This window comes from Humulus lupulus, chromosome 7 (assembly GCF_963169125.1).
Source record: "Humulus lupulus chromosome 7, drHumLupu1.1, whole genome shotgun sequence".
In the NCBI taxonomy this organism is placed as follows: domain Eukaryota; kingdom Viridiplantae; phylum Streptophyta; class Magnoliopsida; order Rosales; family Cannabaceae; genus Humulus; species Humulus lupulus.
The window spans coordinates 207,688,062-207,704,050 of NC_084799.1; the positions used below are offsets into that span (position 1 = coordinate 207,688,062).

Genomic DNA, 15,989 nt, shown 5'->3' on the forward strand with positions numbered 1-15,989 from the left:
TTGTTAGAGTTAAAGAATGTGACAGGATAGTGAAGAGTCCAACTAGCTCAAGTGAAATTCGATGAGAGTCAATGCATATTTACTCTTATTGATGGTTTGGTTTTAGAGAATTTGAGTCATAGTAGAGATTGTTGAGTATTGACTAAAATTAATTGATTATGGTTTATATAATGCATAGTTTTAATTTTGAGTAATTATTAAGTTGTGTAAAAGGAGTCTTGTTGGCAAAGTTTTAGAGTGTCTTGTTGTCCAAGTTGTATAACTCTATAAATATGTATTGTGTGTGTAAGTGAGTGAGTTTTGAAGAGAATGCAAGACAAGGATTTTGAAGAGTGTAGAAGTGGATTTTTAAGAGAATAGTGAGTTTGAAGTACAAAGAATGTGAGAAAGTTTTGAGTAGAGAGATTCAAAGAGTTTGAGTGTATGTAATATTGATATTTGAAGTGAAATAGATTTTTTATTTGTGGTAAATTATTTCTCTTCTTCCTTGGTACTTTTTCTGTGATTGAAGTTTATCTTTTTCCCATCTGCATCAAACATGAGTAGCAGAAATGAGACAGTTTGCCTTCAATTGTGTTTCCCATATTATCTAAAGATTCTAGGCCTTATCTATCTTGAAATTTTCTGTTAGTTTCTAGTAGTATTGGCTTCAATTTTAAGAAATATTAGAAGATCAACCAGAGTAAAAGCAAAATCAAAATCAATAACTACTGAGGTAACCAGCATATCACATTTCAAGGACAATGAAACAAATCCCCACAACTTGAATAATAGAAAAGGCCAGACAATTATTGTATGAGAAACCTCTAAAAATAATCACTGCCAAACCAGTTTCACAAAGCCTAGATTTATCTACATTGTATCAACAAATCATCAACAGTAATGTTACTTCTTTGAGTCTTCCATTAGTGACTTCTATATATGTGACTACTAACAAACAAAGTATGGACAGGTTGCGAATTGCAAAGTTCCTTTTAAGCACTGAGTTTCCAAATCTTCAACAAGCTGCTGAAACAAAATTATTGAAACTTATAATTAGCTATTTAATAAGGGACAAATATATAAAGGACTGTTTAGCTATTCAATATTCCTATGTTTGATATGAGATTTATCTTTTTTTCAAACTTATTAGAAATGTTAATTTAGTGGGAATCAATTGACTTCATGAAGGGTAATCTAAAAATCCTACCAAATGGATGGATTTCAAATATTTCCTTCAATCACAATAATTTAGCACTCACATATCATATCTTCTATGATTTTCTATTTAAAATGGGAAGAAAAATAGAAAAATTACCAAGTTAGACTTGCTGAGGGGAATCAAGAAGTCCTACAAAGACAGTTTGAACTGAGATGGAATTAGAAGTTTTTCATACTCTTACATGCACCTGCTCAAGATATCAGAATAAAAATCCATTCAATATAAGAAACAATCATTTTATAGAGTAAAACAAATAAGATTTTGCATTCTCAAATATACATTGAACAACACAAGATAGTTCAAGTGAAAAGATGTAAAGAAACAGCAGCCGTGTAAAATATTATATAAAAGATATTTGAAATGTTATGAAGGTTTAAAAAGTTATGCTCATCTCTAAGTCACTATTGTACCTCTTTGGAAATGATAGCTTCATTTGAACCAGCTCGTGCATCAAATATGTGTACATATCTTGAGTTTCGGTCACTAACAGCAACCCTTGCTTTTGCATCTCCTTGTTTGTAGACCCACTCAACAGCACCAGGAACAAAGGACAGGCGAATCATCACCATCATATCGTAGTTTACTACGTCGTATATCTTGACAGCATGATCATTTGAAATTGTACAGCAAAGCAAACCATCGGAACTGACCTGCATGGCTGAACCAAGTCATGGTTGAGGACTGCACCAATAACAATATTTTGCCTATTACTAGAACAGATCAAAAACTCAGATAACAAATACAACTAATCTATTTGCTCCTCAATAACAACATTGATAATGTTATATAATAAAACCCCACAAACCAAATGGTATGCAGATGTCAAACTATCAAGAATTTCACATAAAAGCCACAAACATGTGAGTCATGTTGGTATGTTTCAAAAGTACTAAACAGAATGTGATGGTTAGTGCTGTCCACCCATCGACGGAATATGGTACTTGCATCTTAATCTGGAATGTACTCAGGACCCAAATTGACAAAAAATGTTTAGGTCTGACTCCACATCAGAAAAATATTGCAGAAAGGATGAAGAACTGCAGTCTTTAAAGGATGAAGAACTCACAGATAAGCCTTCAATCGGACCAAGGTGGGATCGGAAATGCTTCGCAAATTCAACACCAACAGACTTTTTCTTCCAAAACTTTAAATGTCCTGGTGAAGCAAATGACAAAAGAGAGAGAGGGCAATTATTACAATAAGTTTTCAGCTCAAAAGGTCGAGATATCAAAGTTGTCATTGTAAATTAAGACCATGTAATATTGACAGTATCCCTATTCTCCACAGAAAAATAAAAAGTGGACGGAAAAGTAGCATTGCAGTTGCTCACTCTTCAGCGAAAATGTAAGGCCCACACATCTCATATTGTTCACACAAGTCAAACATGTCATCTTACCTCAAACTATTGCAACACCAACCATTGAGGCATAGAAGAAATGACTTAACAAAACATGTCTACTTTGTGGCATCCATCTTGTCATTCTCACATCACATTTCGTATACACTCTTTTACATCACATTCTTACTAAGATATAAAGTTATCGACTGCTGAATGTTACAGTATCATTTTTTTGTCTAGCTTAACAAAACTCACAACTAAAAGTAAAAATTAGTTAAATTCACCCACCTAGCAGCATCACTACATGCGTAACAAAAGCAGTTTTGTTAAAATCTCTTAGTCGAAAAATATTGCTCATGAACTCTATGACACACATTATGCACTTCACCCCACTTGACTGTGTCATTGTACATCAAAACTTTCACTATCATTGGCCACTACCATAAACAGAATATTTCCCATTTCAATTATTCCCTCACCAAATCAGAGCAATGATTCTGCCCCATTGTATTAAGAAAAGTAATTGATCAGAAACCATGAGACTATCATTTCTGAATTCAAAACACATTATATTTTGAAAGTATCTTTTGTAATAAACTTAAATAAATTTACTTTAATCATTATATGATCTTCAGCTCCAAAAGCAATATATGCACTTATCATATATACGAAAAGCAAATCAACCTCAAACGACCCAAATCAAAATGTTCAAACTTCAAGGACTACCACTAAGAAGCTTCAATCCAAACCATGGATTGATATGCTTGCTCTGCTGTTGGAATAAGATTACTCATAAACCCAAATAACAGATCACTTATACAATAGACAAATTATATCTTAGAGAAAACTATGAATATCTTAGAAACTTACTTAAGAATAAAACAAAGGACACTTTTAGTATAATCTTCCATGCAATAATTCATAGGATTATATTAGTGAGACCTCCCATGAGCACCATCTACATTAACAGCAATAAATAACATAAATTGTAATCATTTGCATATTCTAATAACCCATTTGTATTCAGAGTAGAAAAAAAGATAATCTCACCATGTGCTTCAAAGAAAGCTTTATTCTTGGTAGGTTCCACAGGCACAAAAGATAATGATTAAGCATCCTCTTCACGATGCTGATCATCCAAAATAAATTAAGATCATCAACTGAATCACACATACAAAAACAATATACGAACTACTATCTTTCAGAAGTTGAATTTGATAAAGAATACGAGGGCTTCCATCCATATACTTTCTACAAAAAAGCTCAAAGTTTCTATCCAGAACATAGATATATACGAGGGCTTACCATTTCTTGAGCAAATAAATGTTGTAAATGCAATCCGAAATCAGAATTTTCTTCCCAAATTTTTGTGAGGGTTGTATTAACATCTCCCTCCCAAATTTCTACACCTTCAGCTTCGACTGTGTCCGATAGTGCGGAGGTACATATATTTCCATGGGAAAATCTCCTCATCTCAGGGCATTTCTCCAGATATATTTCTTTCAAATTTGGAAAACTCACAACTTTATTTCCTGAGTAGAAGCTTTCAAGACTGGGTAATTTACCAAGCCTTAATTTCTCCAATCTCTGGAAAACAAACTCATGGTGTTCACTTTCTACTATTTGACCTTCCTTATAATAATCTCTATTAATAATCTCCCTCATTCGTTTGCAATCAGTTATGCTCATTTCTTGGAGATGTACCAGACTCGCTGCGGTTGAGGAGGCTAACAGATACGTCAGCCCATGGCATCCTGATACTTTAAGAGTTTCCAATTTGTGGAAAGACATAAACGATGGCGCAAAGCTCTGTAATCTGCTACATTTTCGAACAACCAGAGATTCTAAGTTTTGAAAGACAACAGAACTTGATGGTTGAGCATATTCTGGGTCTCCAAACAGATGATTCATCGTATGGGCATTGTAAATACTCAGTGTCTTTAAACTTGTGTTGACCAGTTCATAAGTCTCACCATCTCCAGATTGTTGTTGTTGGTGATGCTGATGCCCATCCACAAAAAAACCACTCAACAAAAGTGCATCAATATTATGATATTTCTGAAGGAAGTTGAAATTTGATAGAGCAATTGATTTATCACGGGATGAGCAGTTCAAGACAAGTTCGGAAAGGTTGCCAAAGATGGACGTCATTGAAGATCGACTCATATCTCCTCTATTGCTTCACTCCAATCAGTATCCAAATATTTTAGGTTAGGGAAAATGACCTACAAAACAAACAAATGATAAATAATGTATTAAACAAATTAATTAATTTGGGAAAACAGTTACAAAGTACAATAATTCAATTCAGGATATATACTTGGAATCGCCGACCGGATCTTAACTTGTTATCTTAGTATTTTGAATATGCAAATTTAAATTGTGTCATCTTTAAGAAAAATAACAAATAACAATGACTAATATTTATAGAAAACCTTTTTTTTTTTGTTGCACTTTTTTGTTTTGCGGTTTAAATAGTCGCAATAAAGATTTATTGTGTAAATTAAATCATATACAAGCAATGACGGAGTTAGAAGGATTTGGGTAGCGACAGCCCCATAACTTATTTTTTACTATGTCTTTTTTTTTTTTAAATAATTAATATCTCTTATATATAAAAAGTATGTAGATAAAAAATTTTTTTGTCTTTAACTGTTTGCTTTGTTAATTATAACTAAATATTCTAAATATTTAACAAAATATACTATTAAAATTAACTTAAAAATAGATATTTATCAATTATATTAATATAAATTCAAATATTATAAAATATTATTATTATGATAATAATTAAAATAACATTAGATATATAATAATTATATTAATATAATTTCAAATTTAGGGATTATAAAATATCACTATACAAGACTACATATTTAATAATTATAGTATTATAAATGTAAATGCTATAAAATATTATTATAATGATAATAACATATAATCCTAATTTTTTACTAATTTTATTAATATGAATTTAAATATTATAAAATAGTATTATTATAATAATATTTAATATAAAACTAGATATTTAATATTTATATCAATATAAATTTAAATATTTTAAAATATCATTATAATAATATGAATTCAAATATTATTATTATAATAATATTTAATAAAAAATTAGATGTTTAATACTTATATCAATAAAAATTTAAATATTATAAAATATCACTTATGTTTAAAAAAAGCTATCATATTATATATATATATATGTATATTTAAAAAAATTATAAATAGTATTTTGGTTTAATTTTTCATTTAGTATGTTTATATCATTCTTTAATACATAATATTGTTTATTTATTTGAAATTTATATGACAATGATACAAATTTAATTAATAAATACTATAAATAAAACTAAACAAACGTGCATTGCACGCTATTTGAATAAAAGAAAAATTTATACATTTAAATATTTGATATATAAATTAGCATAAATTTTATTAAAAATATTTTTGGTTCCTTTATATATTATACTAACTCTATCACTGGTTATATGATAAGGTACTAGAAAAATAAATCATAATGTACTAAAAAGAATTATGCCACTGACATAACTAGCCAACCCATTATAATACTGTAGTATAGTTTCTATCATTAAATAGTACATAATGGAGAAATTGTGGTATGAAATTAAAATTACCGTACCTACTTTCTATAACCATATAAGCATCATAATATTAATAAGTAGATGATTAGTAGGTCAAAGAAAATGAATACCTTATTATCTTTGAACAGACTTTGTCTAGCCGCCACCAACTCCATTTCTTCATGTTTTTTGTCATTAATAGTACATGCCCTTGTAGCCATGGAATTGCTGATAAATACCTTCAGCTTGGGACAATTGTATATTTCCAGTTTAGACAACGATGGATATTCAATGCAATCTCCTTCGCAAAACTGTATAACATTTGGAAGGTGCCAAAGCTCAAGAGATTCTAATTTGGGGAGTAAAAGATTTTCTAATATTATTCCTTTGCTTCCAACTGATTCCTCAGGAACTATTACTTCTTCTATCATCTCACATCTAGACACTATTAATTCCTTAAGTTGTACAAGACATCGAGCCATGGCAGATGATAAGAGATACTTTAAATTGTTACATCCTGTAACACTTAACTCTTTTAAGTTGTGGATGTAAGAAGTTACATTGGGGAATGCAATCTGAAAATAAAACAAGTAGAATAATAAGACATGTATATTTTCCTTATGTAAGCATGCACTCTAAAAATTTATTCTAGTTAACTTTGGGAATGGACTATAAAAAGCATACTTACATAATTCCTTAAGCCGTTTTGATTTTAATTTCTTAGAGAGCATTGGTTATTTTTATAGTTGGCACAAGTGATCTGAATTGAATATATAATGTGTATTTTGAATATCATTTGCCACCTCTATTTTTGTAGTATTGCGAAGGAACACTGGTGTACAACAATATTTTATTTTAAATTAAAATATATGAGTTCTGACATTGATTTACACCAGTCATAATATACGATGTTGAACATGCCAAATACCAATGTTTTTTTCCCTCTTCCACCCACTTTCTAATTAATAAACCATCATACAACAAAAGATTAAAGTTAATTTAGTAATAATTTGTGACTCAGAGAATATTAAGTATTATTTGATTTAAAGTGAAAGATATTAGAGTCAAGAGTATCTATTAAGATTCTATCTTTTTAATTATATTCAAATAGATTATTTTATATAATAATAATAATTTAAAAACAGATCATATGATAAATTCTAATGACCTCATCACAGCACCTCATCACAGCAGCTTGAGCATTACTTTGTGTAAACATAATGTAAGATTTACCTCAACTCCTCAAATGAAATGAAATATGTAATAACTCTTAATATTAATTGTGAATATGATTTTGGACTTTGAAGATTTGATGGATGTGGTACACTATCGAAAAATGGCAGTATTATTTTTATACATTCTTTTATTATTTATTTTTGTGATTACAATTAAATAAAATATATTCAACATTTCTCTTAAAAGATTATTTCAATTTTTCTAAGGTAATACAATAAAACATTTTTTCTAGTCAATGTATTAAACTTTAGTATATATATATATATTTTAATTGGATAGCGTTTTAATCTCTTTTTTTGCTTTATAATTTATTTGCATATAAAAAAATTGTAGTTATTTCCTTACAATAGTCAATAATTTTTCTCATATATATATATTTATTACTTAATATACGAGATAATAGTTTTATAATGATGCATTTGTGATATATATATATATTGTTAGAAGACATATATTACTGGACTGCTTTCATTTTGTGCATATGCATGGGTAAAGTATTACACTCATTTTCATTATTAAACATTGAACTCTTAAAAAAAATGTTTTCAGTTGGAATATCTATATATAATGATGAAGAAAATTTTGAAAAGAGAAAAAGAAAATCTGAATTACTTACCTTTCCATTGAAGAGATGTTTTGCTATGACCTTCACTTCATCGTCATCAACTGACATTTCTTTGATGCAAGAATCTTCTGAACAAAATGTTTTGAAAACTGGAAGTTTGGAGAGCCAAAGAGTTTCTAGTTTGGATAACAAAATATTCTCTTGCAACATTCTTTTTTCTCCTGGTTTCCTACTTATTAGAATTTCTTCCACAACCAAACAATCATCTACTTTCAGCTTCTTCAGGTTTACAAGCCTTTCAACCACAGGGAAACAGAACAAATATTTTATTTTGTTGCAGCTTTCTACTGTTAAGTTTGTTAAGTTTTGTAGGTCAAAATTTGATGGAAGTTGGTCTGGCCATAATGTTACTACATTCATTTTAAAAAACTCCAGTTCCTTCAAGTTAGGAAGCGAAACCTGCAGAGACAAATATAATTGCATAAATTAAGTGAGATGAAAGTATTTCAAAATATATATTCAAAAATTGAAATAAATAATTGGCTATAACAACCAATTATGTATTTTTTGTTCGTAACTAGAGAAGTATTCACTATTCAAGTAAAGTATTCATCCATGTTTTTTTTAGAGTTTCAGTTAACTTTTTTTCATGAGTTAAAGAAGAAATGAATACATAAAGAAAACATTATTTGAGCAATAAATGAAAATTAAAGAGTTACCTTTTCATTGAAGAAAGGTTGTGTTGATACCAATTGGTTTACTTCTCTATGGTCAACTGATACTTCTGATATTGGAATAGTTGGACAGCTAACAAATATCTTGAGTTCTTGACAATCATTTATTATTAGCTTTGATAGGAGTGGAAATTCCATGCATGAATCTTTTGCACAGAATCTTTGGAGAGCTGAAAGCCCATAAAGCTCAATAGAGTCCAATTTAGGGAACAAAATATTTCCCAACTGAGTGTCTTCTTCTCCAAGTTTCTTATTGGGCACTCCAATGTCTTCCATTGCCATACAATATGTAACTTCCAATTTCTTTAAGTTTAAAAGCTTTTGAGCAAGAGCAAAAGAGAATAGATACTTTAAACTATCACAGCCTTCGACTTTTAAGATTGATAAGTTTTGCATGAAAGAACCGGATGAAAGTTGATCTGGCCATATATTTTCTGTACTAATTTTCCTTAGAGTCAATTCCAGCAAGTTAGGAAATAAAACCTGCATATGTAATAAAATTAATTTAAGTTACTTGAAATCAAAATATCTAAAAAGAAAATAGAAATATTTTTGTGTATGGTATATATTTGTACAAGCAAGCCGTCACTTTTATATTACTTAAATAAAGGAAATTAATTAATTATTATAATTCGATACATTGAATCTGTTTTATAATTGCAAGGAATATGGTTTTATTTCTAAACATTTCATTAAAAAAAAAACAAAAGCTTTCCATATTAAATTGGCATTTAAGATATATATATAATAAAAGGAAAAGACGTTGCACTTATTAACCAGTTAATAATATTAGAGATTGTGAATCCAAACTTTATAAGTGTATTCACTTTAAAAATATATAATTTACGTGATTGGCATAAAATAACTATCCTAGATATATTATTTATCTATAGAATATACACTCATATAACTAAGGTTTACTTATATAAAAAAAAAGAGTTGTACCGTTTCAGTGAATAAAGGTTTGGAATAATCTATCATTGAAGACGCACAAGTTTCCTTCTGCTTGGAGCAATAGAATCGTACAAAGTTGGGTAAAGAACGTAGACACAAAGAGCGCAATTGCAAAGACTCAATCCTATGGGCAGCTTCATCATCTTCTCTCCCACTGGTCACTATCTCTTCCATCATCTCGCACTCAATAACGGTAACATGATGAATTAGTTTGACGATAGACAGAGGGAACAGATTCTTCAATCTATCACAATTGCTCACTTCCACCTTCCTCAATTCCTTGAATGAGCCTACTGGGAGTTTACCATGGCATGTCATTTCCAAGCTCGTTAATTTTATAAGATTTAGTGACTCCAAACATGGAAAGGCATGATGAGAGTGAATCAGGTCCGTAGAATCAATGACATATTGAACTCCATCATTATTATGAAACTCAAGATGCTTCAATCGAGGAAAATTCTCTCTATCAAGATCACGAACAAAATTGTTGACATCCATTAATCTCTCTAATGATATATATTCAGACATTTTCATCAGCCATACAAGCCCAAGAGCATTTAATTCTTTCCTTTGATAGAGATTTAAGTGCAAACTCCTTGAATATTGACTTGGATAATAAAAGTCGTGAATTGCTCCAATAGATATTTGGTATCTGTCCAATTTTTCACTAAACAACCCTTCTGGTAAAACTTTTTCACTTTTTACGCTTAAATATAAAACTGTTAGCCGTTGCAAATTCTTTATCTCAATAAGACTTGCATTTCTTCTTTCTTTCATACCACCTTCTTCAGTCTCCCATCCCTGAAATGTTTGTGGGATATAGAGCTCCTCCAATTGTCTCAAATTTGAAATGACATTCGGCTCAATGACTTTTAAATCTTTACAATTTTGTAAATCCAACAGTTGCAAATGGCATAATTCTCCTATTTCTTTTGGCAACCGCTTTATGGAAGACCTGGAAAGATCAAGAACTTTTAAATTCTTCAAGTCCCCAATGATAGAAACGTCTTGTAGATCAGAATTACTTAGACATAATATTTGGAGATTTTGAAGGGAATGAAAAGATGTTGGTAATGATTGTATACGTGCACCATTCATACCTAAAGCTTCAAGCTCCCTTGTTTGTTCAAAAAAGTCGTTTGGAATTGAATTTAGAGACCAGTTAGGCAAGCTAGACAGAAGAAGTAATTTTGCCCCTAGACATTCCAATTTTTCAGGAAGCTTACCAAAATCATCATAGTCAAGTAAGGAAATCACTTCAGCCTCTTTATATCCTTCATGACTGGCAAAATCATCAACACTTTTCATGTTACTCATCCTATGCTTATCTTCTGATGCTATAACTATGCAAACATCACGAATAACATCATGCATCTTCACATAATTTTCATTTTCACCATCCAACAAGAGACAGTGAGATTTCAATTTATCAACCAATGAATTCACCCTATTTCTTGCTTTTTTCATCGTGTTGATGCCTTGAAGCAAGCGCCAACCCACACTATATCTCACCAGGTCCTCGACTCCGATTTCTTGATCTTCTTTATGTAAAGCACAAAGCAATAACAATGATTTCACCTCCTCATGACTTCCGAGAAAATCGTAACTCATCCTTATACATGAGTACACCTTCTTATCCATTCCCTCTATGTCTCTAAAGTTTGAGCTTCGTAGGTGTTCCAATGCATCCTCCCATGTGGACAATACTTTGCCTTTTAAAGCATGTGCCACTGCTGCAATGGCAATTGGTAAGCCTGCACATTCGTCGACGATCAAATGGGCCAAAGAATTGAAATCTGGAGTTTCAACTATATCTCCAATAATTTTCTTAAACAAACTTATAGCCTCCCTTGAGTCTATAGCTTTAATAAAGAAAATATCACTCTCAGCAATACCCATGAAGTTGTGTAAAACATCTCGATATCTAGAGGTTAGTAGCATCTTGCACTCATCATGGATTCCAATAGCTTCTAGATCGAGTTCCTTCCAAATGTCGTCGAGAATTAATAGAATCTTGTTTTCTTGCTTCAATCTCTTTCGAAGTAGATCAGCCCGTACGTCCATACTTTGTGTTTGCCCAAAACTTAGCTGGAGCTTTTCAGCAATATCTTGTTGAATCTTTTCCATATTAGGTGTTTGTGAAATAGTCGACACAACCACCTTGCTAAATAACTCCGCTCTCTCAGCCCGTTTAGCAATTTCTTTGGCAAGCATAGTTTTGCCAATTCCACCCATGCCATGCAAGCCTATCCTGCTCCTATTAGCATCTCTCACAGCTGCCATTATGCCCTCCAAAATTTCCCTCCTTGAATCAAAAGTCTCGTAGCCTTTGGTTATTGCAAAGGAGCTTTCCAGCGGAGGACGAAAAGAAATCGTATCAAATTTGCTTTTTTCAGAGGCTGCACATACATCGAATGACATCTTCTTTGCTTTCCTACTCAGTTGGTGCCGCGTCACCAAATTCGGGAGGGATCCACAAGAGCACACAGCCTTTGCATGGCCTTCATGGTTAAGAAAAGTCTCAGCCTCTTCAGAGATCCGATCAACGCTGCTCAGCCAGCGTTGAACATCAGCTTCAATTTCTTGACAATTATTTCTGGCTTCCTCAACACGATGTTGTAATCTATCTCTGGCATTCTTCAACTCTTGCATTCGAGTTTTGAGGTTGTCTACATTCCCTGCGTAGCAAAATAGATAACCCAACTGTCGACCGACTGGTGCCACTGTATACTCGGCAATCTTTGCAACAATTGAAGTTCCAATTGAAATAGCACAATCCATGCTTGATTCTCTCCTGGTTTACTAGTGGAGTTAAATTTAAATACAAGAGCAAGTTATATACTGATATAAAATTTAACAAATGAAAACCAGAACAATAATACAAATATTTTAAGGATAGGCAGCAAAGCACTTACCTGATCGTCTCTTATTATGGATATTGCAAGTAGAGAGATCAATAGCTAGGCCAACTGTATCTTTTTTCTTCAGAAATGTTTGTGAAGTAGTCCAGAAATTACACACTTAAAGGAGGAATTTTGTGAATGAACAGAGCACAAGGCAAAATATTATATAGAAACTAGAGAAGCTTTTCTTTTTATATATTTTTTTATCATAATGTAGAAAATAAACGAACGAAAAAGAGAGTGAAAATTAAGAACAACATTTGAGAAGATGAAAGTGGGATCCAAAGTTTCTTTTGAGTTTCTGCAAAAGGTAACAATAATGCAAAATATTAAGAAATACATTATAAAACTTTTAAAATATAAAATATTTGAACAAAACTTACCTGAACTGATTTATGGATGTTGCTGACCACTAGAAATCGAAGCTTAATAATGAACAGAGAAAGACAATTTTTTTTTTAATATGAATTCAAAGTGGGTAATATGCAGCTTAAAGAAAGAGTAGATTTTTTTTTAATATTAATTCAAAGTAGGTAATAGCAGCTTGAAGAAAGATTTTTTTTTTTTTTTTGATATTAATTCTAAGTGGTTAATAGCAACTTCAAGGATGAGTAGAATTTGTTTTTTTTTTAAACAAAATATGCGACAATATAGAGAATGGAATAAAATTCGAAGACTCAAATGCAATGAGAAAATGAAAGTGGAAATCTGGTGAGTGAAGAAGATGAACTCAGAATTCCAGGTGAGAGAGTGAAAAACACTTTTTTTTTTTTGTTAATATCAATTCAAAATATGCAGCTTGAAGAAAGAGTAGATTTTTTTAAAAAAAGATTCGAAGACTCAAATGCAATGAGAAGATGAAAGTGGAAATGTGGTGATTGAAGAAGATGAACTCAGAATTGCAGGTGAGAGAGTGAGAGAGAGTAAAGTTGGAAATGCATAGGAAAAGTAGAGAAAGTGAAGAACAATAATAGACATAACACGTTTATGTAAACTGTATCTTCAATAATTGATGTCTCTTACTTTTTTAGAGAATATTACACTGTATATTTCACCATAATTTAAAAAAAAAAAACAAAATATACTGTGTCTTCATCTTTTTTGTTGGCAGGCATTGTTGAATTGCATTAAATTGTGGTAGGACCAAATAAAAGGACACTTCCCATTTAACATTTTATACATATCAACCTCTTATTACTCATAACATAATATAGTAAATTTTGGGTAATTTTGGGGTGCACCCACTGCTAAAAATGGGCGCACCGGTGCACTCTCTTTTGTGTTTGATACTGGGATAATTTTTTGCGAATTTTTTATGATCAAATATATTATAATTATTTAGAGCATACTGTATATTTTCGAGAAATTCCGAATAGATTACAGTGCTGAAAACAATATTTAAATAGTCAGTTGCACTCACGACTGTTTTTTCTTATACGCATGAAAGATAACTTATTTGAACCATATTTTTTATACTGTAAATTATTTGGAATTTCCTAAAAATTTGCAGGATTGTCTAAATAACTATAATGTACACAATCATAGAAAAAAATTATGTCAAAAACCATTCCAGTATCAAAAACAAGAAAGGGGTGCACCCTAGAATTTTCTTATAGTATAATGTTTATTTACACAAGTATAAGTTGATTACTCTCATGACGAGGTCCGTCACTCACGGGTATTCTTAATGAGTTGTGTTGAATTGGGAATCTAGATATTTATATAATGGAGAGCCCCAATAAATTGACATGACACTCTAAAATCTCTCTAAACAACTATATTTATTTTTTTATTTTCACATATTTTTTATTCTATTTTTTAAATTTATTAAATCTCTCGAAACCATTATATGTATTTTCTAATTTTTTTTCCACATATTGTTAATTCTATTTTTTTAAATTTATCATTATTTTATCAATACATATACATAGGGAAATTTAATGTTCTATGCATAATAATTTAGTGAAATTTTTAAATATGCTAACATAAGTTACTATCCCAAATATACGACAATTTCAATTCTTTGGAAAAAAAATACCCCTAACATTCAAACACTCATTTTCTCTCTCAGTCAAAACTCTCTCTCTCTCATTTTAATCTTGTAGATCTCGAAAAAATACAAAAATTTTAAAAAAATCATCTGAAACAGACATTTGAGTGAAAAAATATGAACCTTCGAAGTTTTTCGTTAAATTTCAGTGCAAAGCATCGAAATTACATCGAAAAAGCATCGTTTTGACCGAAAATCAAGTTTTCATGATTGCATCGAAACATCAGCGATTTTGCATCGAAAAAGCAACGTTTTGTCCAAAAAAAATTAAGTTTCATGATTGTATCGCAAAAACATCGAAACACCATCGATAAAAAAAAATCTCTTTTTGTAGTGTCTGTAGAATGTTGGGAGTCTATTAATACCAAGAAGGATAGAGAATTAAATTCTATAAATTTATATAAATGAGAGTCTCAAAGAAGTGATGTAACACTCTAAAATTCATTTAAATACTATTTCTATTTTTTTATTTTTTTCACATTTTTTTTAATTCTTAATATTCAAATTTATATTATTAATTAATAACTAAAGAAAAAAAAAACTAAAATATCTAATTATAAAATTTATAATAAAAGTAAATTAATGGAACAAGGTACTTGAGAAGATGAAAGTGGATCCAAATTTCTTTTGAGTTTCTGCACAATGTTAAAAATTAATGTAACAATAAGGCACAATGTTAAAAATATTATGGAACTCTTTTATAAAATACTTGAACAATAAGGTACTCCAAGTGATACTCAGAATTCCAAGTGTGAGAGAGAGAAAGTAAAGTTGGAAGTGGAAAAGTAAAGTAAATTGTCTTTTTGTAATAATGGAGCAACTGTGCTCAGTGGACCATTCGTAGTTTAGTTCTTTGTGAAAAAAAAGGTATAAAGAAACTAGTTAACTCAGAATTGCAGGTGAGAGAGTGAGAGAGAGTAAAGTTGGAAGTGCATAGGAAAAGTAGAGATAGTGAAGAAGAATAATAGACATAACACGTTTATGTAAACTGTGCAAGAAAGAAAAGTCACTATCTTCAATAACTGATGTCTCTTATTCTTTTTTTGTACTAATATTAGTATTTATTTAACATTTTATGTCATATCAACCTCTTATTACTCATAACATAATATAGTATAGGGTACTTCGAGGTGCACCCACTAAAAATAAGGATATTGGTTCACCCCTTCTTGTGTTTTTGATACGGGGATGATATTCGACTAATTTTTTTTATGACTATATATATATTATAATTATTTAGAATATTTTATAAATTTTTAAGAAATTTCGAATAGTTTATAGTGTCGAAAACAATGTTCAAATAGTCAGTATAAATTTTTAAGAAATTTCGAATAGTTTACAGTGTCGAAAACAATATTCGAATAGTCAGTTGCACTCACGACTTTTTTTTTTTGTATGTGTGGAAGATAATCTG

At 30.5% G+C, this 15,989-nt stretch overlaps 1 protein-coding gene across 12 annotated transcripts; it reads right to left on the minus strand.

Moving 5' to 3' along the window:
* Positions 1-683: 683 nt before the first annotated feature.
* On the minus strand, positions 684-13,493 carry LOC133789323 (probable disease resistance protein At4g27220). 12 transcript variants are annotated; one of them, XM_062227167.1, is made up of 13 exons: positions 12,909-13,493; positions 12,538-12,826; positions 9,614-12,424; positions 8,654-9,151; positions 7,986-8,393; positions 6,265-6,708; positions 3,846-4,765; positions 3,591-3,669; positions 3,411-3,482; positions 2,268-2,356; positions 1,612-1,859; positions 1,298-1,388; positions 684-1,005 (listed from the first exon to the last, which is right to left on the minus strand). In XM_062227167.1, exons 3-7 carry the CDS (start codon positions 12,401-12,403, stop codon positions 4,703-4,705), a joined length of 4,203 nt encoding a protein of 1,400 aa, XP_062083151.1. In that variant the 5' UTR covers positions 12,404-12,424; positions 12,538-12,826; positions 12,909-13,493; the 3' UTR covers positions 684-1,005; positions 1,298-1,388; positions 1,612-1,859; positions 2,268-2,356; positions 3,411-3,482; positions 3,591-3,669; positions 3,846-4,702. The 12 variants fall into 12 exon arrangements, with proteins under 12 accessions (XP_062083151.1, XP_062083152.1, XP_062083149.1 ...); XM_062227168.1 differs by having other exon boundaries at positions 1,612-1,851; positions 3,411-3,498; XM_062227165.1 differs by having other exon boundaries at positions 3,411-3,498.
* Positions 13,494-15,989: the final 2,496 nt, after the last annotated feature.